Genomic DNA, 27,243 nt, shown 5'->3' on the forward strand with positions numbered 1-27,243 from the left:
TGTAATAGAAAGCCACTCAGGGATAGCTTTGACCCTGTGGAGAGAGTAAGAGGGGATGATGAGCAACTGGCAGGATTTTCTTAATGCATCTTAAAAATGCATTTAAGCAGCCTGTAAAATGTACTATTGATTTGCATTACTTTATTATATCAGCACCTAAAAACACAAAGCGTTTGAGGAGATATGAAGCAAACAGACGGCGCTCCTAATTACCGACTCCTACACGTTGCTTCTCGAAGGCAGGAGGAAATGCATTTACATAAATGAAGAAAAAACGTACAGACAGGAGCATGGTGTTGTGATTTTGTTTGTGGGATTTGACTGGTTTCAAAGTGACAAGTTAAAACACGCGTGTCAGAAAAAACAAGCTATGATTGTTTTAGAGGGTTTTTTTCTTCATACTTTACTTGATATTTTGAATGCCAGCACCAATGGAAAGTTTTGCTTTTGAGCCACTGAATGGCAGACTGACAGTGTGACAGTCCCCAATCCCCTTGTCATCCCCCGAGCTGCCATCACCCTCCACAACTACAGTAATTGAGCCACAGCTGGTGACAGTTCCTCCTGCCTGTTTCCTGTTGGGCTCGACAATCAAACGCTGGCGTAGCGCTTTTCTCGCACTGCGTCTCTGCCGCTCGGAGGAAGGAGATTTTCCTGTCAGAGATACAGCAGGAATTTCATGTGTGGTGCTTCGCCTTCCTCGGCTTCAGCTTTTTCTCTCAGGGAAACAGACAGCTCGAAGAAGTTTGATATTGCTGCAGAATTGCTTTCGGTAATTCAGTCATAGCTGATGCACAAACAGAAGAAGCCATTTCTGAGAACCTTTTATCAAATTGCATTAAATCGCATTTACCTCTGAAGCACTTTTTCGGATCAACACAAATACAGATAAGCAAGTGATAACAGGATAAAAAGGCCTAAGATTAAATGATAAAATAAAATAACTACCTAATGCTCAAATGTCAAGACCATGAAGGGCAAAGAAAGACCAATGAAAGAATGTACATCTCTCTTTTTTTCTCTGAAGTGCCAGAAGAGGCTGAACATGTTATTGTGAGAGGACTTTAGAGGCACAGCTGCTAAAGCACAGTATTCTTTACCCCCTAACCTCAATCGTGAAACAGTTAAAGCAGTTATTCTGAGGATCTAAGAGTCCCAGTGGTGCAGTAGGAGCATAGAAGCTCTGATATGTTCCCAGGTGCCAACCCAGGCATGGCTTTATAGACAAATAACAAAGACATTCAAATCCATCCTGTATTTGTCGGGAAGCCATTGCAGGGAAGTTTGCACAGGTATAACAATTTTTCTCTTTCTGTACTAGTTAGGAGTAGTGCTGCATCATTTTAAATACAAAATAATCTGTAGTTCATGTTAAAATCCTGAGAAGTTCCACACCCGTGAAGTCTAAGTCATCACTGGTGATGATCCCAACGCTAACCTCTAACCCCATGCACCCTTGTACCTTCCTGATTTTGCTAGAGCTCATTTAAAGTACATTTCAACATCTGAACTTGAGTCGCTTTCAGCAAGACATTCACACTGATGTCAACCAGAATGGGTCTTTTGGCTTAAAGCGTGGAAGCACCCTCAACTTCACCCCGCAATAACGAAGTAGCGCCTGGAGATTTGACACTGTGTAGAACAACGCATGGGACAGAAACCTCGTACCTCCTAAAGCAACAATAAAATGATTTTACTTTATAAAGGTGTGGGTGTCACCTGGGGCCAGACAACAGATTGGCTTAGCACCATAATCAGCTTCTCTCTCTGCCTACGTTATTATTATTTTTAACATAAACTCAGTCATTACTCTGACAGTTTTGCAGGAGTACACAATTAAATCGGTAGAGTGCTTGTGCTGTGATACTAGCCATAACTTTGGACAATGAGCAATTGTTTTGGTCTCTCAGGGGCACACTGAGAGGTCTAAACAATAAATGACTATTTTGAGCCTTCAATATAAAATGGATTAGATAATTGTTTATTTTGTGATAGCTGCTGTCTTTGCTTGTGCATTTTTGGAGGGGAAAATGTATTTTCATCATAACTGATAGAAACAGAACTTATACTTTATTGTTATTGAAAGTAATGTGAGATTTTTCACAAAAAAATAACTGAAGTTTTGAGTTCTGTAAAATGATAGTAGTGGTGTTTCAGTTGTTGTCAAGTGGGTCTTTCATATGTCATTACCAAAAACACAAGATTTTTAAACAATAGTAAAAATGTACTTAGCTTATATTTATACTTATTAAAAGACTTAATAGGTTCTTTACTGTTAATCTATCACATCACTCCAGGGTGAGGCGTGTAGTACTGTGCTCAGTCACTGGGTAACAACAATGGCACTCATGCCAGCCTTACGAGAGGAAAGCGCTTCTCTCTGCAGAGAACACTGCTGACCATCTGCACTTCACTAAACCTCTGATGGAGAATCCAGTTGGAGTAATGTTTTTGTTTTTTTGTTCTTTAATGAGACCAAACACACGTTTTTGGATGAAGCATTAGAACTTGATGCCATCTGTGAAACATGACAGTGATAGTTTCATACTTTGGTCAAGTTTTACTGCATTTGAAATACGATGGCCTGCTGCCATAGATGGACCAATGAATTTAAAATTATACGAGCAAATCATCAAGCCTTCTGACAGCTGACTGAATCTGAAGAGCAAATAAGGCATGCACCAAGAAAATAACCCTGAGCGTAAAAGTCATTCTACCAAATAACTTTAAAAAGAAACAAGAAGCACTCTGAGAAAGCAGACCCCCGCCAAGACAGATCACTCTGGGCAGCATTTACTTTAAAGGGAACAGCATTTTGTGCACATTCATTCTGTTGTTTTTTCTTCTTTAAATGTACTTTAAAAAGTTTTAGTGCAGTAAAAATAAAGCATTTTGGGGTCAATTAGAAAGAAACGTAGATGTGAAATTTAAACGTCAGCTTAGAGGTCAAATCTGACATGATCTTTGGATTCAAACTATGATGTGATCTTTTCAATCCCCATATAACAGCATCATTTCCTAAATGTTGCCAATACAAACAAGGGCATACAGTGGCTTGCAAAAGTATTCGGCCCCCTTGAACTTTCCCACATTTTGTCACATTACAGCCACAAACATGAATCAATTTTATTGGAATTGACAGACCAATACAAAGTGGTGCACACGTGAGAAGTGGAACGAAAATCATACATGATTCCAAATATTTTTTTACAAATGAATAACTGCAAAGTGGGGTGTGTGTAATTATTCAGCCCCCTGAGTCAATACTTTGTAGAACCACCTTTTGCTGCAATTACAGCAGCCAGTCTTTTAGGGTCTGTCTCTACCAGCTTTGCACATCTAGAGCCTGAAATCTTTGCCCATTCTTCTTTGCAAAACAGCTCCAGCTCAGTCAGATTAGATGGACAGCGTTTGTGAACAGCAGTTTTCAGATCTGCCACTGTAGCTTTAGCATTTAGCAAATGCTAACCTCACAGAGGAAGTAGGTGCAGAGAGGTTCTTTTTTAAAGCTCTCTCATCACCTATTTCAACATCACTGACTGCAGAACCAGAAAGCACAGTGCTGAATATTTTTTTTCACTTCTAGATGTGACTTTACTCTTTCAGCAAGCACCCTTTTAGTGGCTGTCAATGCCAAAGGGTTTCTTTGGACATTCATTTATTCTCAGAACCTAAACTGGCCAGCTCAACACCTGCCTAAAAAATATCTATATAGCACAAAAAATAAATAAAAAAGATACATATAGATGTAGATGCATCTCATTAAACCACAACATGCAGAGGGGTACTCAGGCAGTTGGATTACTTTACTGTTTCTCTGTCGGTACGGTGCTAAAGAAGAAAAATCTGCTGTCATCCTCTGAGACACGGTGCTCTGTTATCAGACAGTATTAGCCAGAATCTCAATTCATCCTGAGGGCTGGGAGCAAGCTGCTTCAGAGTTTTCTTTTCATCACCCCCTTCTGCTCTGTCTCTGTGTTCCCTTCTCTGTCCTCCTCCTCCATCCCTCCTTGGCCCTGTGCCTTTTCACTCTGTCAAAGGTGTTTTTAGCCCCCGGCATGCCTGCCCAGGAGTCTATTAACTCGAGACCCGAGTGGACTGTTTGTTTCAAAGAAGGTTGTTTTCTCTCCTGCCGTAGTTCCTGGCGGAATCGCTCCAGAGTCCCTGACCTTCACCCCGCTCGACGACATGATATTCCTCAAGTGGGAGGAACCCATAGAGCCAAACGGTCTCATCACACAGTATGAGGTAAGCTAACCTCATTACTAACGCAAAAAAGTCCACAACAATGACAACAACTGAATTCACATAACACACACTTATCCTCACTGGGGGTCGGATGTTATTTTTGCCTTGTATATATCTAGTTTTATTCGTCCTCCTTCAGCAAAATGACTCAGATCAATGAGAAGTCTCTTCTGTGGGCTTTAAAGACTCCACTGCTCCCCCTCTTTGATTTCCTCCAGGCCTGTTTTTGTGTGTCTTGCCTAAACCCCGATAGCACACACGAGGCTGAGTTTCTGGAGTAGGTAGGACTCACTTTTCACAGTTCATAGGATTTACTGTACGTGTTCATATGGTAATGAAGCTGCGGCCCAGACTTCAGGCTGTAATTACATGGGGGACAACCATTCTAATTACTTATTTGCCTAAGAGATGCCTCCACAAGGGGGCAACTTTAAATGTTTCTAATTAATTATTGATGGCCCCATATCAACTACAGACCTTTGTAGCACAGGCTTCGGAGCTTTTTTTGTGTAAGTACATGTGAAGACCCACTGTGGCTTAACACATGGTCACCGGTCAGGGAGAGAAAACGAGTTTCTTTTCACAAGCAGAGGCCTGAAAAGTGAGGAGCCAGGCAGAGAATCGAGTGCTGCGGTAACCTTGGTGTGCATACAGATGATTCGCCTTCGCCCCAAACCTCCAAACTGCTAGTGCAGTGAATTTAAACTTCTGGATTTATGAGGCTGAAACCAAAATGTGAAAACAATATATTTGTTTGCTGTTACACAGTTGCTTAGAAATTGCTTATTTTGTGATAAGAAAGCTCCAAATGAGAACAATAAATGCCTGCCTTTACTGTTGCTTCTTGCTGCCTTTAACGTTCTGAATTTCACATTGTATTCGGTGATTCCACAGAAGTCTCGCCCTCTAAAAATCAATAAAAACCTCTGCGGTTTACTCAGAAATAACTGCTAGCAATATTTGTTTTTGTATTTTTTGTCAAAGGAACGTTGAATATCCAGAACAGTAAAATGAATTTTTCTGAAGATTTGACCACAGGAATGTTTTTCAGTCCTTGTGAATTTTCCCCAAACAGCCAGTGCACCATCTGTGCAGACTTTAGCCATTCAAACGAAGCACATCTGTTATTTCCACCCAGTCACTCTTATTATTTCTCTTATCTCTGTATCTTTGAAGCACTATCGTAAAGCAACAGAATAAGCAGAAATTCCTCCAGAAATGTCCATTTATACCATCCGGTGATGTAAAAGTCATCGGTTATATTCAGTGACTTTGTATGGAACTGCCTCAAGCCTGTAATTTGCTTTTTGCATCCATGCAAATTGAACTTCTTTTTTCTTTCATCAATAAAAGTATTTTTTTGTTTTGTTTTTAATTTTAACTTTGCCTTCTCTCATTCTTGCTTTATGCACACAGAGACTAGTATGTTAACTGTTGTTGAGCTTACTTGAGAGGGATTTGGTTCAATTCAGTTTCATTTATACAGCGCCAAATCACAACAACAGTCACCTCAAGGCGCTTTATATTGTAAGGTAGACCCTACAACAACATCCAACAATCATATGACCCCCTATCAGTAAGCACTTTGGCAACAGTGGGAAGGGAAAACTCCCTTTTAACAGGAAGAAACCTCTGGCAGAACCAGGCTCAGGGAGGGGCGGGGCCATCTGCCGCGACCGGTTATGGAGAGAGAAGGAAGACGGGATGAAAGGCATGCTGTGGAAGAGAGCCAGCGATTAATAACCAGTATAATTCAATGTAGAGAGGTCTAAAGTAGTTGATTTACCGTAATTGTCGGGCTATAAGCCGCTACTATTTGCACAATCTTTGAACCCTGCGGCTTTTAGTCAGGTGCGGCTTTTCTATGGATTGTCCATGATTTTCGTCATATCGTAAGACGATTTGTTTTGTTTGTTCCGCTGTTGTACGGCACTACGTTGCCTGGCGGAAGGGCATGTGATCAGACACACAGTATCGGGGTTCAAGAGTGGTATGTTGGTCACATGTCCATCCGCCAGGCAACATAGTGCCGTACAAGTAGCGCGAAAAACAAACTTCAAAGTAGCGCTACACATTCAGCGGGAGTCGTGGATGATGTGCGGCAATAAACTTGCGAAAAGCAAGTTGTGCTCAACTCCACCGGTGGATTCTGACAGCGTGGAAAAGTGTGAAAACATCCACGATCACCAACGGATTTCGAAGGGCTGGACTGCTGCATGATAGAGAGGAGGACACCGCCACGGCCCTTCTGAGGGTGTTCGACTCCGACACTGACAACGAGGATTTGTTTGGTTTTGAAAGTGACAACGAAGGAAAGAAGCTGAGAGTGGATGACGAAGCCACCCTGAGCCTGTTCGTTTCCGACACTGGAGAAGAGGACTTTGGTGGTTTTAGTGCGCAGGAAGAAGAGAAAGATGGTGAATGACTGACTTTTCTTCTTGTTGAAGCCGTGTCACTGCACCTGAGCCTAAAAGGTAGTCCGAATCTATTTTTCTGGTGTGCTGTAGGTTATTGTTATGTACTACATTTGTTACTCATTTATGAAGCAAAGTACATGTTTCGTACTTGTAATTACCGCTACTTGTACATATACCTAAAAAGTTGTGCAAATATGTATCCATAACTTGTTTTTCAAAATATTAATAAAAGGGGTGTGTCTCCAAACAGCCATCTCTTTCCTGACAATTCCCTTTGTGCATATTCTCTTACATATGATAAGTCTACATTGAAATACCTGCGGCTTTTAGTCAGGTGCGGCTAATGTATGTACAAAACAGGATTTTCCCCTGATTTTAGCTTGTGCGGCTAATATTCAGGTGCGCTTTGTAGTCCGGGAAATACGGTATTTCTCCCAAAAGAAATTGTATATCTTTTTTCTAGCTCCGACTGCTTATATATCCACAAAGTCTTGGTTGCATTAAAATTCCTATAAACACGTAAGCATGGCTTTAGCAAAAACATGTAATTCAGAAAAACACATTTAGTTCAATAAGATGTTTCCTATTATCAGGGCACTGTTGCTAATTTTCTGATTTTAACCGCAATTCAGAACCACAGATACAGTCCGTACAGACAGCATGAAAAGAGACTATAATACTCATTGAAGTTTTTTTAAAAAAACGGCTCGCGATAAGGAGCTGGCTCGCGCCGTTCACGCAGTGTTGCCAACTTAGCGACTTTGTCGCTATATTTAGCGAGTTTTCAGACCCCCTTAGCGACCTTTTTTTTTCTAAAAAACGACTAGCGACAAATCCGGCGACTTTTTCTGGTGTTATGGGAGACTTATTTATGACGACTTTTTGACGTGAAAGCAGGTATCGCTTTTACTCTCAACAAGCAGCGGGTGCTGCCGTGGGTACCTCGCCCGTTCCAAAGCGCTCACGGGTGGAGGATAGTCCTCCCCCAGCTGCTATCAGGGCAGCAGATGTTCACACCTATGCGTCACAACTGCAAATGAATCGCGCATGAGCAAAGCCGCTGCTCCCGCACTGACTGTAACGCAGTCAGTTCTTCTTTTACTGTTATGCTGTTTTGTGGATCACAAAACTACTTATAAACACACACTCTCACACACAAAGTAACTCCACCAGAGTGCCTATTTCGGGTCACTTTTGCTGGTCCAAGCCTGGATAAAGGAGCAGGGTTGGAATTGTGACATTAAAAAAAACAATAACTGCTAAAATAAATTTTATTTGTAGTTCTAAATAAACTCTAACTGCATTTAGGACGTTTTTTACTCACTTTATGTCTCTTCCACAATGTTATTTCTCTCTCCAACAACGTAGGTTACAATTATATTAGCATGACCAATTATGCAAATTAGGCAATGACATCATTTAGCGACTTCTAGCGACTTTTAGGACAGCCAATAGCGATTTTCCTTACTGAGGAGTTTCCAACACTGCGTTAACGTCAAAGATCTGGCTCTAAGAGCCATTTCGTTCGTGACCGACACATCACTAGAGCTTTGGGTTGCACTGCCAACTGCCCCGAGGTGTTAACATTTCAGTGTCAAGATACTGTCAGGTAGAAGGAAGAGGCTCTTTTACAGCCAACCTGAGTTCCTCAGTTTTATGTCTCTTGATTTACAGACTTACACACATTCATCAAACAGCAACAAGGAAACAACCTCATACTGCTTTTAATTCATACTTGTCATCTTTAGTATGTGTTATTTTTCTCTGGTTTTTACCCTAATCCTGAATGCTGTGTAAAATCAGCCTGCGAGTGCTATAGAACGTAGATATGACACTAAGTCTACCTGATTATCTGTGGCTAACTTTAGCACAAGATTTATTAGACCTGCACCGTGAGTCGACATCTTTTTGCTGTAGCCTTAAGATTAATTGAGAGGCATTTCTGTGAGAAGGATTTCAAATAAAATGCCATCTAAATTTAATCTTTTACCCGTGTGAGTAACAAGCTAAGGATTCTGTAAAGAATATCAGACAAGCTGTATGAGCTTATACGGTCTGATCTGGTCTGACCTAGGAATGTTATCACTGCCACACCGCTTTTCCCTTATATGAACACTTGCTTAACAGCAGCTAAAAATCCAACTGTTATGTAAAAATGTTATGTAAATGTCATAACTGCAAAGCTGTTATGTGTCACATTCATTTTTAATTTTGCATCCAACAGTATGTGGGTCTATAAATCTTTCCCGTGTTCCAGACATTAGATATTCATGCTCCCTAGAGGCTTAAAACTAACTTTAACTAGCTAACTTATAACGCTTCTTATTTCTCGAGTGTTTCTCTGGCACATCAGAGTTTTCAAATATCATGGGAATTACAGTACTTAGTAGTTAATTCTTCTGCCGCTCCACATTTCTTTGCATGTTGCTAGGAAAATGGGCAATAGAGCAGTTTATTGAAACATGTGCAAACATACATGCAGACCTTCCCAAAGTGTGGGGCCGCTCCCCCATTGCAGGGGGGCGCGGTATGAAAAGGGGAAAAAAAGCAAAAAAACAAGCTTAGACACTGCCAGCATAATGGACAGGTTTTTTTTACAGGGATCCCACACAAACGCAAAGCAGGAGATGAAGCATCGCTGAATATGTTTCCAAACCAACTTCATTCTAAGCCAAAGACTAGAAAATATGGTGAAGCATATCTTCCCTTTGGCTTCACCTGCACAAGTGCCGAGGTAGGTCTCCCCTACAGAATTGGACTTCCCTGCGTCGGGAGCAGCGCTGGGCTCTCCAAATCACAGACAAACAGTATCCCACATTCTTTTTAGTTCACAAACACTTTTTGTAATGACTAACTACTCCTGACATTTTGGAGATGTTAGCTCTTTATACAGTAAAGTTACAGTGGGATACAAATAACATCAGGCTGATCCTGCCACGATTTGTTCCCCCGGTTCAAATCCCGGACAAACAGTATCCCACAGCTGTTTATGTTTTTAAACCAATTTCCACAGAGAGGCATTTTTTGAAAAATGTATTGATAGCAATGTTGAATATTATTACACAGGAAAAAAAAAAACACGCAAAATAATCACACCGTGACGCCTCTGCCTTTCTAAATAGAGGGACAGTAAGTGTGTGTGTATATAAGCGTGTAAAACCTGAAGATAGAGACAAAATACTGCTAATCTGAATATCTGCCATTCTACAATTCATCTCACATAAACAATAACGTGGCGCACAGCGTGACATAAAAATAGGCACATACCTTTGATGTTGCGTGACGAACTCTGTATTCCTCGCCCACACATAAACACAAAAAAGGAGTTTTAAAAAATCTCAGTTTTCGGTGATTGCAAATGCCGTTTACATGTGGATGAAACAGCTGCGTTTTCAAAAATACCCCTGTAGGTGTGCAGGTAGTGTAAAAAAGTTAGTAGTTTATTTTCTTACTACCTGTAATTTATTGCAGATTACTTGTATTTACTTACTTGTTTACTAAATGTTTGAGGTGTGAAATAAACGGCAATGGAGCAAAATATGGGTGTGTGGTTGTGTTAGTGCGCGAACATTTTTCTTGTAAAACAAAGGGGGGCCCAGCAAAAAAAGGTTTTTGAGCTTGAAAATCTGTGTTTTGTATAATCACGCACAGCCTGACAGCGAACAGATACATGCATCAGGTCCTGTGTTGGGTCTTTGCTGTTTTGTTCCTTCTTCTTAAGGTCATGGCTTTCACGTTTGCCTGCTGTAGGTGCAGCCCCTTCTTCTTTTGTCCTCCACTTGTTCTGTTTCCTCAGTTTTTTTAAGGGCACACTGGAGTTTGGCTAACAGCTCTTTGGGAATCATCTTATTGGGACAAAAATACTATTGTATGCCTGTCACACTGTGTTATCTTTGGCATTTTTCATAGATGTCTCTAAAGAAATTGGAACAAATTATGTGTTTTTGTGGGAAAGGATTTGTAACAAAATGTGTCAAAATGTAAAAGTGGTTCTTTTCTAAGTTGTCTGTATTGACTGTACTAGTTCATCCTTTGAATTAGGTGCATTTTTAATGCTTGAATGATTCATAGGTCGATATTAAGAGGCTGAACAATTTTTTTTTTAAAAGAACATTCCTCTGAAGTCTTTCCTCTGAGAAAGACTTTCTAAAGGCCTGGAAAAAAGTTTCTCAAGACCACTTGAAAAAAATGAAAAAGTCTCATCTCCAAAAGTTGATTCTGTTCATCTGGATGTAGCATTTTGTGGGAGAAACGCTACATCACTCATCCAAGTGACTTCTTCAGTCTCTGCTGACTGCAGGTTCTCCAATATTCTAAACAGTAGATTTGCATAATGACCGAAACCAACCCACTGAAGGCTGGTTTTGTCACTACTCAGGGATGAAAATGCTTATGAGCCCCTGAAAGGAGACCCAGGAGGTGGTTACAGGAAGAGGGTGATAGATTGTCTGGTCTGAAGCAGTTAGACCAAGACAAGGCTATTGACCGGACCTCATACCACAGGCTGTACTCAGGGGAGTCTACACAAAGTCTGTATGGTTTACTGAAGATACATAAACAGGGTGCACCTTTAAGACCGATTGTCTGCATGATCAATTCCATCACCTATAACATCTCCGAGTTTTTGGCTTCAATCCTCTACCAGGTAGGCAGCTCTGAACACCACGTCCAGAACACTTTGGATTTTGTTGAGAAGGTGAGAGACGTCATTATGGAAGCAGATGAAACCATGGTCTCATATGACGTTACATCTCTCTTCACTTGCATCCCAAGCGTTGGAGGTAGTGCGTAAGAGATTACAGGATGACACCAACCTCAACAACAGGACCACTTTCAGCATCGACCAAGTGTGTTTGCTTTTGGAACTGTGTCTTCATTCCACCTACTTCTCATACAAGGGTCAGTTCTACAGGCAGAAACATGGGTGTGCCATGGGCTCCCCAGTTTCACCCATCGTGGCCAATTTGTACATGGAAGAAGTAGAAAAGAGGGCTTTGCTATCCTACCCTGGAACACCACCAAGCCATTGGTTCAGATATGTGGATGACACCTGGGTGAAAATCAAGTCTCAGGACGTTCCACATTTTACGGATCACATTAACTCGGTGGACCAACACATCACGTTCACCAGGGAGGATATGAAAAATGGCAAGTTGGCCTTCTTAGACTGTGCGATTTCCATCAGTAATGGGGGAGTGGTTATCCCAGCTGGACGTTTGTCAAAGCTGGGATGGCGCCAAAAGAAAGCTCCAGCCAATCCAGCAGAGAAGGACAACTGCTGCCTAAGCGAAAACCTGTAGTGATCCCGTATGTGTCAGGAGTATCGGAGCAGTTGAGACGCATTTTTTCTAAACACCGGGTCTCTGTGGCTTTTAAACCCCAAAACACGCTGCGCCAAAAATTGGTCCACCCCAAGGATCGGGTCCCCGACACAAACAGAGTAACATAGTGTACGCTGTTAAGTGCCAGGAGGATTGCCAGGATTTATACATCGGGGAAACCAAACAACCTCTGGCGAAGCGGATGGCACAACACAGAAGAGCTACCTCATCAGGCCAGGACTCTGCAGTCTATTTACACCTACAGGCCAGTGGACACTCTTTCAAGGATGAGGATGTACACATCCTGGACAGGGAGGAACGCTGGTTTGAGCGCGGAGTCAAGGAGGCCATTTACGTGAAAAGGGAAAGACCATCTCTGAATCGAGTAGGGGGCCTAAGGGTACATCTTTCGCCATCTTACAATGCTGTGATTGCAGCCATTCCCCAACTCTCTGTGAATGGTACTCGTGGCCATTGATCAGTGGTCTTTGATCAGTGGTTGTTGATCAGTGGTCATGAGAATTTGCATAATTAAGATTAATGAACTGACCTCCCAGCCCATTGTTCCTTCAGTGGGCTGGTTTCAGTCATTATGCAAATGTACTGTTTATAAGATTGGGGAAACCTGCAGTCAGCTGAGACTGAAGAAGTCACTTGGATGAGTGACGAAACGTTTCTCCCACAAAATGCTACGTCCAGATGAACAGAATCAACTTTTGGAGATTTACTTACCTGGATGATTGAGCATGCATCAAGACGAAAAAGTCTCATATAACAAAATGAGGGGTGTCTCAAGACTTTTGCATATTAGTGTATCTAAGAAGTTTCATAGTTTGCGATTCACTGATGGAAACCACAAAATGACAAGCTTAGTGGGTTTTGTGATCAACTAAGCTTTATTTGTCATCACTTCTATTTTTAGGTGAAATTACTTGATAGTGGATCGATCACACCATTTTCCCCCAGGCTTACATGCTCCGTCTTAATTGCTATGAGTTGTCATAGTGGTATATTAATATGCTTACATTATTATCCCTTCTCTTAATTGCTTATCCAGTTCAGGGTCACAAGGGGGATAAAGCATGAAAAGAACATCATATCCTGTTAAAAAGATCAAAAAGAGCCTGAACCTTTCTGGTAGAAAAGCAAGAACAGACTTGCACAGGTCTGGATTAGATTAGATAAGGTTTGGACCATTTTAATACAGTATCTTCATTTACTCTATTTTCAGATCAGTTACCAGAGTATTGAGTCATCAGATCCAGGTATTAATGTGCCAGGTCCTCGCCGTACAGTGTCCAAGCTGAGAAATGAGACCTACCACATGTTCTCCGGCCTCCATCCTGGAACCACCTACCTGGTGTCTGTCCGGGCCAGAACTGCCAAGGGCTTTGGCCAGACTGCACTCACTGAGATCACCACCAACATTTCTGGTGAGTCTTTGCACTGACTGCTGTATGTGTGTCTACATGTGCGTAAGAGATTTTCTCTTGACTGGTATTTAATGATAAATTCAGATTTCCAGTGGCTGTAACAGGACAAGTCTAAAGAAAAAAAAACATGTTTTTTTTAATGATAGGAGACTATGTCATGATATGTAATTCCCTCCCTTTGAAGAGCTTTGGTTGAATTGCACATTTAATTTTAAACTGTACAAATTATTTTCATTCTGTACACTTTTCAGATGCACACTGGCTTAGTTTGATAGAATAACAGCAGCGCAAATTATAGCCAAGTACAAATGTTCAGCTTGAATGGTTTGGGTGAAAACAGCTTTGTTCACATCACCGCGGCCTGCGTTTTCCATTCAAAGGACACGCAGCTGTTCAGAAATTAGAGAAGCGGTGTTTGTCAGGGAAGAGGTTACCGCTATGGATCTCAAGATTCTGTTCTGTCTGTGGGGATTGTGAAACACTCCCCCCCGATTGGTGTCTGCAGGCCATTTTCACTAATGGTGTTTACTCTGATGAAACATCACTTGCTATTGTTGTGTCTCCCTCATACAGCAAGTGGGGGGTAAATGGAGTGTGTGGATGATTTAGATTCATTCAGGAATCCACACAAAAGCAGTTAAAGGAAATAAAGCTTCCTCAAAAGGTCTGCAGTTATTGCGTTTTCCTTCTTTCTGGAGATGTATCTGTATAAAATCTCCTGATGCAGGCTTTAATAATGTTTCAGGCTTCTTCTTGTTAAAATGATCTGATTATGTTAATCCGAACAGCAAAACAAAAAGACATTTTCTTCTGTCAAATTACATATTGAGCTCCTAAAAACAATTAACTGTGTGCCAAATCTAGAACTAAACAAGACTGTTTAGCTAATGATGTTGACTTTTTGTGTGACAGCAGTGTATTTCAAGGTCTAGGTAGCAAGTCAGATAATTAGGTAGTATTTCTGAAACAGCTTGAGGGCTGCAGCGGTCAGCGATGGGACCTCACGACAGATCATGGTCCAACAACAGGATGGTTAGAAATGTTCCAGAACAAACTGATCTATGCAGGATCTTTGTCCAGAGATGGAACACTGCACCCCCGCAGGTCCTGGCAGCACACAAAGTCTGAACTGGACATATTGTTTAGGTTATTAGAAAGTGCTTTAACTTCTATTTTTTTGTCACCCTTATTTTTGCCACATTTTTCCACCTCTGCCAAGGAGAATATGTTTTTGGCAGTGTTTGCACGTGTGTCATTCAAAGTTTTTGAAAGAATTCTGATAAAACTTTGTAGGGGTGTAGAGTGGGGTCATGTTAACAATTCATTAAAATGTGGCTTGCATGCACCGAGGTCTTCAAGGTCAACTTAATGATTTATTGGTCAAAAACTGGCAAAAAACCTCATAACTTAACTAACTATGATTCTTACAAGTGTGGTGTGTATAGTCAAAATACAATACTGCATACAGATTTAAAATATGTCTCATTTACCTCTGACCTCTCCTTCAAGATCAAATAAGGTCAACATTTTATTAAATGTCTTTTATCTTTAAAACTGCTTAGAATTGTCAACATTTAGGAAATGATAACGGTATAGGAGGATTCTAAATATCACGTTACAGTTTGTCACATTTGACCTCTGATGTCAATTTAATATTTCACATCTGCCTTCCTTTCAAGTTGACCCCAAAATACGTTGTATCTAAAAGAAAGTATTGTCAAAACAAAGAGAACGATGTGCCTCGTTAGCTGCCAGTATGTAAAAGACAGCGAGCGGCCTTGGCACAGGTTTGCATTCTGAGTGTTTCTTCTTGAATTTGTTTCTGCACTTTTTGTTACATTTGTGTTTCATAACTTATTTCAAACAAACAAATGTAAGTTACAAAAGATTAATTTCCTTGACTGTGTCTTAACATTACACTGAAAACAGAGCAAAGCATAAGAGTTTGGATTGTTCAGCGAAGGAGTATAGCAACGAATTTTATGAAACAGTCTTTGCAAAAAGTGGAAATTGTGACATTCGCTGTTGTACTGAACTTTTCTGCATACTATAGTCCATTGCAGTCTTTTTCCAGTTTGTTGCACTTACATTATGTGCATTCTAAATCCTACCAAATCCTACCCAAACGTGTCCTGCTTGATAAACCACAAGGAAATTATAAATAATGGCGAGACGTGCCATTATATTTACTGCACCTCTCTTAGTTTGCATCCAAATATCAAATATAAATGTAACATTTCACTTTTACATGACTTTGTTGCAAGTTGACCCCAAAATATGTCATATCTTTAAAAAACAGTACTGTCAAGAGAACACGAATTAATCCATATACACTCAAAATTAAGTTAAAAAGCCTGCTTTTTGTACTTTTTACTGCACTACAAACTCCTTAAAGTATTTTCTTAAAAAGAACAAAGAAAATAAAATGAAACTATACAAAATACAACACTATTCCTTTAAAGTCACTACTGCCCAGAGAGTGAGTTGCCTTGCGGAGGGTTGCGCTCTCTGAGTGCTTCTTGTTAACTTCAGAATTTGGGAAAGTCAAACATGTTTATGGTTGTTCTGAACAGCCTAATGCAGAGTCGAAAACCTGCTTTTGAGGGGACACATTACTGTTTAATTTTGGGGTTAAAGGCGCACATTTTCAGGAAGACTGAATGACTTTTGGATTGTCTAGTGTGGTATAGGTGTCCCGTATTTGTGAAAAAGTCACTCTAGATCCAACCTTGAGCTATTGCAGTGCACTTTCAATTCAATTCAATTCAATTTTATTTATATAGCGCCAAATCACAACAAAAGTTGCCTTAAGGCGCTTCATAGATACAGAGAAAAACCCAACAATCATATGACCCCCTATGAGCAAGCACTTTGGCGACAGTGGGAAGGAAAAACTCCCTTTTAACAGGAAGAAACCTCCGGCAGAACCAGGCTCAGGGAGGGGCGGGGCCATCTGCTGCGATCGGTTGGGGTGAGAGAAGGAAGACAGGATAAAAGACATGCATTCAAATTTTGAATGTAACTCCTTTACATTAAAAACATTAAATATTAATAGTAATAGAATCAGTGCATTCAAGTAAAATATAAAAAAATGCTCATTGTTAAAGTTTTATTAATTAGTTTCTTTTATGGTTTAATGGTTTACAGCAGTTTCTCTTTTTAAAGTTGTTGCTTCTTTTCCTTTTCATTTCTCCTCTGATTCAAGTGTGCTTGTTTCATGTCTATTTATTATTACTGTCTCCTAAAGCAGACAATGACATAACTTTATCCCTAGGCACGCAGAATATATTGAACATTTTGATTTTAGTCTAGTGTTTTCTGATGCCGAACAGGGAGATTGGTGGATTGTAAACGTTATTGTCTTAATAAAAATACCTTTTGGTTCTGCTGGATCTTGGTGCTTTTTATATTCCAGGAGAATTCTTTGACCCCCACACTGTATGTAATACAGCATCCATCTCTATTATCTGTACCTGTTCCATTCGGTTTAGAAAGTGGCTTATGTGGGCTTGCAGATGTCAGAGTGTACAATTAAATCTATAGTATCACATGCTCCCACCTGGCTGCGCTGTCACGAGCTCTGGGCAGCCAGCTCCTGTTCCAGTTTAGTACCACACATGCAAGTGTAATGCTGTACTCGTTAGTTTTTTCATTATTCATTGGCTTTAACCACCTAACACACACTGGCTCAAACACTCCTGAGCACGACTGCATATAATGCAGACCTCAGATGTTTGCGTGCAAGCATGAGTGTGTGTTTTTTCGGATGACAGGTTACACAAGCAGGTTTTTACGACGGGCATTAATGCCTTGCCTCAGCAGAAACATTTTCCACTTCCATTACAGAAACCTTTTTGTTTTGGCTTATCTGTTGTACCAGGATAACCATTTGCTTCACTACGTACTCCAATTAATTCACTCCCTGTAGTAAACAGAGATGGGAACACTCAACCCCTTTGTCCCCAGAGCTTTGCTGAGGTTGTGCAGCATTGAGATCTGTCCTAATTATATTATAAGAGCCTCTTGTTTTCTCTGTAGTTGGCTGCTGTTACTAGTCATCATCAGTCAATGGCACTGTGTGGGAGGCCTGCACACACTAGTACGCTGGGGACAAGTGCGGGTAATGAACAAAGATGGTACACTCTTATCTTTTAATGTAGGGGAGAAAACATTACTAAAATATCGAGCAGTGGAGCCACGTGTCTGTTGAAGCTCCCAAATCTAAGCAAAGTATATTTCATCTTTGCAAAAAGAGTACGGAAAATCATCCTGCTCTTTTTCTACACATGTTAGCCCTTTTTTGACACATTTTTTTCCCACTTTTCTTTCTGCCCTCAGCTCCGGTGTTTGACTATGAAGACATCCCTTCTCCACTGAGTGAGTCGGAGAGCACCATCACCGTGCTGCTGCGCCCAGCCCTGGGGAGAGGGGCTCCTGTCAGGTACAATGCATGCTTCACTCCTACACCGACATTCATTTGGTGCTCTTCCAGGCTCTGATATTTATAGCTGCAGTCAAAGCGAGCTCTGTGAAGCACTAGAAAATTGTTCTTTAGTCTTGAAGCATAGCAGACACCATTTCAAGTAAAATGCATGAAGTCCCAGAAAGTGGGTCTTCACAGAAACATGATGATTTTGCAAAGTTCACAAAGCGTTCAAAATTAAATGCAAGCCATTAATATTAGGTTTCCTCATTAATGTTTGCCCAGTGGTCAAGGACATCGGAACGTTATGATGTGTTGGCACAATAGCAACAGGAAAAAGGGAATAAAAAATGGGCCGTTATTCGTTATTCCGTCCTGAAGCCTAATTCACCATTTCACACAGCTTTAGAATGACGCACCATGTCAACCTATCGTATGCTGACTGTTAGACATTGTGTCACCATAATAGGCCCTTGCCCCTGCCCCCGGTCCAATTTCAATTTTTTCTCAAAACCTGAGGTTTTCTCAGGTTTTGAGAAAAAATTGAAGCACCAGGCTTTCAACTAGAAAAGCGCATCCAATCCTTCACGGAGTGCATGTCTCTGGGAGAGATATAACGGTGCAATAGAAAAATATTCATCACATGGTGAGGTTCTGTTAAAGCCAAGCAAGAGAATGTCGTGACAATATTGCTTCTTCATTGTGGCCATGAGTAGTAAAAACATTTTTTCATAACTGAAACTAATAAGCAAACAAACACAGTTTGGTAAATGGTGACTGCTGATATACAATTTGGGACATATCTTTCAATTCAATTGTATTTATATAGCGCCAAATCACAACAACAGTCACCTCAATGTGCTTTATATTGTAAGGTAGACCCTACAATAATAAATACAGAGAAAACCCCAACAATCATATGACCCCTTATGAGTAAGCACCTTGGTGACAGTGGGAAGCAAAAACTCCCTTTTAATACATTTAACATTCAATTTATTTTTTTTCCTGATTCTACTTTAACAATTTTTAATATGGCGTTATCATGTTCCATTAACTTTGCTGAATTTGAGGATAACTGTTATCTAATTCTTTAAATATAATGAATATTATAATTGTTTAATTTTATTTATCTGAGCGACTTCAGGTGAAATTTTACAGGCATGTAGAGTAGGTGAACAAAAAAAATCAATCCATTGAGATTTTGACGTCAACTATCAAGGATGATTTTTAATGAATTTTTGATATGCTGTTGTCATGTTGCATTGAGCTTGTTGAATTTAACAGGAAGAACCTCTGGCAGAAACAGGCTCAGGGAGGGGCGGCTATCTGCCAAAATTCATTCATTTTCCTGTCTGGAGTAAATGGACTTGTTCTTATATAGCGCTTTTCTACTCTTCTGAGCACTGAAAGCACTTTACACAACTTGTGCATTCACCCATTCGCACATTGTTCTAAGTGCTTTCTAAGTAGCATTCACACTCCGATGGATGCATCGGAGAGCAATTTGGGGTTAATATCTTGCCCAAGAATATTTGGCATTGAGGGAAACCAAGAATCGAACCACCAACCTTCCAATCAGTAGATGACCTGCTCTACCGCCTGAGCTACAGCCATACTTTACACAGTAGTCAGACTTTTTTGGAACCAGGGTTGGGGAGTCACATGCTCATGCGCTTTCACTAGCTCATGAGCTACTCAAAGGATCTAGTTAGCACCTGTTAGCTAAAGCAACAGCAACTAAAGTAATCCGTTTACTCTAAATAAATACTATATACAGGGAATAACATCTTGCGTTTGGAGCCTTACAGACCTGCATATGATACCTACTTACCATGCAGTCTTTTTAAAGTTTAGCATGAGTTCTCTGGATGACTAATCATGCTACTTTTGCATATAATTACTGCTTGTACTTTCTTTACTTTCACCTGGTAGGCTGATTTGGAAAGAGTTAACTGGCAGAGCGCGGATGAAAAACATAAAAAAACATTGATGAAAATTGTTAAAACAAAACATCACATAATTAAAAGTGGTGTTATTCAATAAATATACATATCCAATAAAGATCAATTATAATAAAAAATAGCTGAAATTCAATAATAGCGAGTTTTTCTTGTATTTTGATATAATTTATGAATTTGGGTTTCAGTTGGGTGCAGTCTTCAAATGAACACTGTAGTCCAAACTGTTTATTTAAAAAAATAAATCATGAAAACTGTAGATGGCATAGTCAAATCTGTGTGTATATGAAGTTCAACATTAATGAGTTAAAAGCAACAATTTATTGGAGGTAAATTACAAAAAGTAAACAATGCCAATGAAATAATTAACAAAGAAACCAGAAATATTAAACAAGACAACTGAAAACAATGGCCACACATTACAGGATTTCAAAAGGAAACATAACATGAAGTAATATCAGGTAAAAGTCAATTTATAAAAACTTGTTTTAAGAAGGAATTTAAAGGTCACTGGCTCAGTGGGCCTGAATCTCCTCAGCCAGATCATTCCAAAGTTAATCCATTTTATGTATTGAAAACTCTGGAGTAATATTACTTTTCCGACTGGATATATGATGATGATGCTACAATTTAAGGACAAGGGCAACAAACACAGTGTGATCTGAATGGTATGTTCCTGGCATTATGACTATTGACAGCGATATTATATACTATTAGAATGATATTTAAATGATAGGTTTTTGGGGCACTAAGGTCCACATTGTCCTGTCCCAGTGCTTACCAGGTAGTGGTGGTGGAAGAGGATGGGTCCCGTCATGTGAAGAGGAGGGAGCTGGGTACCGTGGACTGTTTCCCTACTCCAAATTCCCACAACGAGGCTCAGGCCAAAGGGGCTCCACATTACTACACAGCTGAGCTGGCTCCCAGCAGTCTGCCGGAGGCCACGCCTTTCACAGTGGGTGATAATCACACCTACAATGGCTACTGGAACAGTCCTTTGGACCCAACCAAGAACTACCTCATCTACTTCCAGGCCACCAGCAACTTCAGAGGGGTAAGAACCATTACAATGTCTTTTTTTCCTCTGCTACTCGGACACTATTTTGCAAAAAATATTCACTCACCTATCCAAATCATTGAATTCAGGTGTTTTAATCCCTTCCATGGCTACATGTAGACTCCATCTACAAATATTTGTGAAAGAATTTGTTGCTTTCAGGAGCTCTGTCAATTCCAGCATGGTACAGTGATAGCCACCTGCGCAATAAGCCATGAAATTTCCTCGCTACCAAAGATTCCAGCCTGTTCTCACTCCCAATGCGTAACATCCCAACGATTTGTCATGTCCCACGGCATTCCTGAGAAACGCGAAAGGTCACCTTTCGCGTTTTTATGCTGCGTGCCGGGTTATGGGTGAAATCTAGTAGAATGACGGTCCCGCAGTAATACATGTTCCAGCTAGAGCAGGGCGATATGACCAAAAATATTTATCACGATATGCATTTGAAAATTTGCGATAACGATATAACTGACGATATAATTCCAACAAACACGGTAATAATGACGGCCCGCTAGCATGCTGTACCAAAAATAGTGCTTTGTTGTGTATCTGACGGACGAAAGCTAAACCAGTGCCACACCACTGAAGTTGCAGCATTTTTACAAACCAATTCTGGTTCATCTGTTTCCTTCAACGATCCGCTCTCGCCCTTCTCATTCTCCGTCGCTGCCGTGGTTTTTCCGCCATGTGCGTATGAAAACAAAGGCACTGCACATGCGCGTTTTACCCATATTCTATCGCGATATTTCATTTTCTTATCGTTGCCCAACATTATACCGGTATTACCATGAACAGTATAATATGGCCCAGCCATAGTTCCAGCCATGTATTCCAGCCCGAACCCTAACCATGTCCCTATCCCTAACCGTAACCAGCTCTTTAACAACGTAAAATAGTGTTTTCCAAAGCGATTAAAGTAAAATGAATGAACATGTGTAGATTAATTCCAAACGGTTCTCACGTTTCCTCGTTTTTCCAATCTCGTCATTTAGGGACGTGTTGGGTGCCTGGAAGCGTAATATGTTGACGATTTATCACCTACCGTAAAATATTATGCTTTGGGAGCAAGAACGTGTGGCAGCCCATTGAATATTCCGCCGTCAACTGTTATTGGTATTGTAACAAAGAGCAAGTGATTAAGAACAACATCAACTCACAGCAGGGTCAGAGGATGCTGAGGAACATAGTGAGTAGTTGCCAACCTTCTGCAGAGGTCAGTCGCTATAGACTTCCAAACCTCACGTGGCCTTCAGGTTAGCATAAGAACAGTGAGAGCAACGTAGAGAGCTGCATCCAAGCCTTACATCACCAAGTGCAATGTAAAGCACTAGTGTAAAGCACACCGAAACTGGACTCTAGAGAAGTGGAGATGTTCTTGTCTATGCATCTCTATCTGGCAATCTGATGGATGAGTCTGGGTTTGGCTGTTGTCAGGCAAACAGTACTTGTCTCACAGCATTGTGCCAAGTCTGAAGTTTTCTGGAGGAGGGGGCTTATGGTGTGCGGTTGCTTTTTGAGAAGTTGGCCTCTGCCTTAATTAAAATTAAAAGAACTCTTGATAATTCTAGATAAGAAGATATTTAGACAATTTTAAGCTCCTGGCTTAGTGGGAGAAGTTTGGGAATGGCCGCTTCCTCGTGCAATGACCAGTCCACAAAGCAAGGTCCATAAAGACATGGATGAGCGACTCCAGTGTGGAAGAACTTGACTGGCCTTGAGTCCTGACCTCAACCTAAAAGAACACTTTTGGGACGAATTAGAGCGGAGACTGCAAGACAGGCCTTCTTGTCCAATATCACAAATATTTCTCCGAAAGAGAGGTCAAAAAATTCCCATAATCATGCTCTTAAACCTTGTGGAAAGCCTTTCCAGAAGAGTTGAAGCTGATATAGCTGCAAAAGGTGGGCCATGATCACATTAAACCCAATGGATTAAGAATTGAATGCACTCAAGTTTATATGTGTGTGCAGGCAGATGAACAAATACTTTTGGAAATATAGTGCATAAAGCAAGGATTGGACTAAAACTGAATGAAAAGCAGACAGTGTTGAAAGGAAAAATTTGAAAGATATTCAGAAAGACTAGAAAACTATTGCTCAAAAGTACTTTAAAAATGTAAATAAAGTTTGGAAGCAGAATATAAAGAGGGGTGACTCAAGAATTTGGCACATTACTGTATGATCTGCTTTTTAGAAAGCCTAAATTAGCTCCTATTTTTAGACTTGTTAATCTTACATTATTTCTCATTGAAAATGGAAAGGCAAACCTTTTTCTACCTAAAACACTTAAAGACATTACATGAGCAAAGTGGCTGAATTTTTTTACAAGATAATTACTTGTGGAATAGAGTTTGCACCTTTTCTTGTCATTAGTAATCTTTCAGTTGCCAGATTGCCTCATATTTAAGCTCTTTAAAAGTCACTTTTCTGTGGGGAAAAAAAGTCAAACACTCTCCCCCAGACTTAAAGTGATCGGAAAAGAAATTCCTCAAGCTATTGAAAAAATTACTGAAGCATTAACAAGGAAAGTGCTGGACAGCAGCCACAGAAACACTGAAAGCAAATGCTCTTTAAATCATTAGGCACATATGGCTGTTATGCATGCCCACCTGTCTCCACCATCTCAGCTATACACTTGTCCAGCTATCTCAGTCCTCACAGGATGCAACCAGTGTTTGTCTCATTGGGTGGACCTCAAGAGCTTAAAAGAATAAATGAATACAGTCAGTGTCTGGTCCTGGTGAAAAACAAGATGTTGCCTGTCCAAGTGAAATCACTGATGTCAACAGTTAGCTTCTCTCATTGTGACCTGGCATTTGAGATGATTCTGTCTCTAAAATCAATCGAAAGCGTCTTTTGGCACAGCAGCTTTTAGAAATCCGAATATTATAATTCATCTTTGCACTTTTCTTTTTTGTCCTGCAAAATAAATATATATCTCAAGTCTGTTTTCTAAATTGTAGCTGTGTTTGGGCAGCTCTGAGAGAAAGAGGGAAAAAACCTAATTATTTTGACAATTACTCTGGATAAATTAGATGTACGGGGCATACTGTGGACCATGAGCTGCCATTGAATTGAAACTGTAATTGCTTTGGCAGATATGCTGTCAGTGGGGCTTGAAAGATGCATGACTGGTGTTGCCAGTTTATTGCGAAACACATAACCAGGAAACAAACACACTTTTCCAAGTGTTTTTTCCCCGTCTGTTATTTTTGTAGGAGCCACTTTAGAAAAATCTTGATTACTGCCAAAATATCTGTGACTTGAAACATGAAAACATCAGCATGCTGAGATCTCAGAATAGAATAGAATGGAGTAGAATAGAATAGCCGTTTATGGTCATGTACAACGAAATCTCCCCCTGTTAAATGTGTTTATGTGGGGTTACGTTTCACTTATACTGATATTTATATGGACAGATGTAGCCTTCTGGCTTAATCTGGCATATTTACATGGATATATGTTAACTAATATGTCCCTTTTAAATAAATACATTCAAAAAATTAAAAAAAAAATAGCTAGCATTGCTAAGCTAAAGGAGGTATTTCTTTTTACATTTTTATTATCACTTTTGATCACTTCAGCAAATATTGTTGCGCAAAAGAAAGGTTGGGAGCCTTTCTTTTCTAGACGGTGCTGACTTCAGTTTCTTGGTTAAATGTCAACTATACGTGTCTCCAGTTTATGCAAGCTATTACTCATTAGCTCTATATGTAACTTGCCTGCTAACCAGTCTGTTCCAAAAGTCATGCACTGTCAAGGAACCTCTGTGACGCCACTCTTTGACTGCCATCATTTTGTTATTGCAGTTTTAGTACTATTAATTATGCTGTTAAAACTGAAATAATCCTCTATTTCATTCTTGATTTTAACACATTATTAAGTACTACTAATAAGTCATATGAGAGTTATTATCCACAGTAAACAACCCGTGGGAGCTTGTAACTAATATAATTTTCTTTCAACGTTAAAGGCTTTAGCACCTTTATGCTTATTTTTTGGGTTTTAGGATCAACATTCAGCAACATGTGTTTAGCATCAGGCATCTGTTTTCAGTTAAGAGATTTAATAAATTAATAAAGAGATTATAAAAATTAATGCATTAATAAATAAATAAATCAGTGTGCAAAGTTCAAATGTTATAGAAAACAAAAGTAACAACTATCCTATGAACACAGGGAAGCATATAATGGCTAAAGAAACAAATCGAGAACTAAATGGAGAGTAGATATTGAGATATATCAGGCTAAAACTGGATGGATTTATTTGCTTTTAATCTCAGAGTAGGTTAAGATTGGATTTAACCTATGCAGATTAAGATATGCAGGAGGCCAACGCCAGCATCAGTGTATAAATGCATATACAGAGTCTGCATTGCTCTCCCATTACACCACAAGACCACCAGCTGACACTGAGTTTAGTATGCTCCAGAGTTTTCTTTATGTTAATGATATGTTATTAATAACATGGCTAACTTGGCAGAATACTTGTATCTTGCAAGCCAAATACATGTTTTTTGTCCACTAAGTATGAAGAAAAAGTGTTAGGGTCAGGGTCATCGCACATGATGTCTTAGAGCTCATATCAATCAATTACTTTGCTTGCATGTTGTTTGCATTTTTGTTTCAGAAGACCTACATCCCATCTTGACAGAGGATAGGCTAACTCATGACATACTACCTTTCGCTGCTTTAATAACCCCTGGGAGGAAGTAAATATAACTTATCTGTCACTATAAAAGATGGAAGAAGATGAGAATCCACTTGAAACAAATTTCCAATTATAAAAGGCAATTTGGCAAACGTTTTAGGTGAAAGGGTCAGAATCCAATCTTAGAGCACAGATTAGCATAATTGCCCATAAAGGCTAATTTAGCTTCCTTAAATCTTAATTTGGAAACTTGCGCCTCTGTCTCTGGGACAGAGATGGCTGTTTTGGGAAGGAGTGGCTTCACATTGTGAAGGGGAGCAGAGGTTGCTCACATCACAGGGAGCTGTCATGCACTTGGAAATTTCAATTATTTTCTCCACACAGCAGTGGTTTGGGCTGCATGTGTTTTACATTTTACACAAGGTGGTTGTTTTTAACAGAATGACTCATAATAAAGAAGCAATGTGATGTGTGTGAGTGTGTGTCTTTATGATTTACTCAGCTTTTTCTTTATCCACAGGAGACCAGAATAAACTGCATTCGGATTGCTCGCAAAGGTAAAACTTACATTTTCACATCAAATAAGCTATAATATCACACATTAGTTATCACTTCAGAATTACTTAAATAAAGAAATAATTATTTACAGCCATAAATGCTGTTTGATGTACTCCATGACATACATGGTCCCAGTGGTTGACCTCTAAAGACTTTGGAGAGCCTCTGGCTCTTTCTATGACGACATCCGTGGTTCCTAGAGATCGATAATAAGTGCATGTAGCCACTTTAAGGCCATCCATATGTTACGCAGCAGTGCTAATATACTCACTTCCCATTTCACCAGCACATCATATTCATCAGCTGCACATCAATAACTTTAATCTTCTGTTCTGCCACATCCCAAAGATGCTCTATTCAATTGAGATCTGGTGTTTGTGGAGGCCACTAGAGTACAGATAAGCGCAACTAATTGTCATGTCAACCCCAACCGGTCGCGGCGGATGGCCCCGCCCCTCCCTGAGCCTGGTTCTGCCAGAGGTTTCTTCCTTTTAAAAGGGAGTTTCTCCTTCCCACTGTCACCAAAGCGCTTGCTCATAGGGGGTCATATGATTGTTGGGGTTTTCTATGTATGTATTGTTGTAGGGTCTACCTTACAATATAAAGCACCTTGAGTGACTGTTGTTGTGCTTTGGCGCTGTATAAATATAATTGAGCTGAATGTTCAAGAAACCAGTATGAGATGATTAAAGCTTTGTGACATACCATGTCATGCTGTTGGAAGCAGCCATTAGAAGATGGGTGATGTGGTGATGAAGAGATGGACATCACTTGCAGTTCAGTTTAAGGTTATTTACAAATCAATTAAAATGTAATTTCAAGCTGTCCAATAATTACAAATATCAGATAAAACACTTAAAAATACAAATGTATCATTTCAAACATCATTATAATACTGTACGTTCTCAAAAATGTCCTAAAATTAGTTTAAAGATCTTACAGTACAATAATACTAATCAAGACACTGACACATGGAAATCGTATTGTGAATAAATTAGAAAGTATACTTTACATGTGACACTATAGTAGATTTTGAAAATGCCAGCCATGTAGAGTTCCTGTTCAGCTGTTCCTGAAGACAGAGAAAGATTTTTTTAATGAGCTCATTCTAGACGTGGACCTCTACAGGTCACAACAAAAACTTGTACATATGAGTTTGTTTCTTTCCTTCAAGAA

General features: G+C 39.9%; 1 protein-coding gene across 6 annotated transcripts in view; it reads left to right on the forward strand.

Annotated features, from left to right (window-relative positions):
• LOC113014322 (receptor-type tyrosine-protein phosphatase U-like) overlaps positions 1-27,243 on the forward strand; it is a 259,557-nt gene that overhangs the window by 173,083 nt on the left and 59,231 nt on the right. For all 6 annotated transcript variants that reach the window (XM_080296202.1, XM_080296203.1, XM_080296201.1 and 3 more), the window contains exons 9-13: positions 4,139-4,248; positions 13,218-13,419; positions 17,758-17,860; positions 20,575-20,854; positions 26,030-26,066. In XM_080296202.1, coding sequence (XP_080152328.1) covers positions 4,139-4,248; positions 13,218-13,419; positions 17,758-17,860; positions 20,575-20,854; positions 26,030-26,066 — 732 coding nt within the window. The remainder of the gene's footprint in view (positions 1-4,138; positions 4,249-13,217; positions 13,420-17,757; positions 17,861-20,574; positions 20,855-26,029; positions 26,067-27,243) is intronic.

Source organism: Astatotilapia calliptera, chromosome 22 (assembly GCF_964374335.1).
Source record: "Astatotilapia calliptera chromosome 22, fAstCal68.1, whole genome shotgun sequence".
In the NCBI taxonomy this organism is placed as follows: domain Eukaryota; kingdom Metazoa; phylum Chordata; class Actinopteri; order Cichliformes; family Cichlidae; genus Astatotilapia; species Astatotilapia calliptera.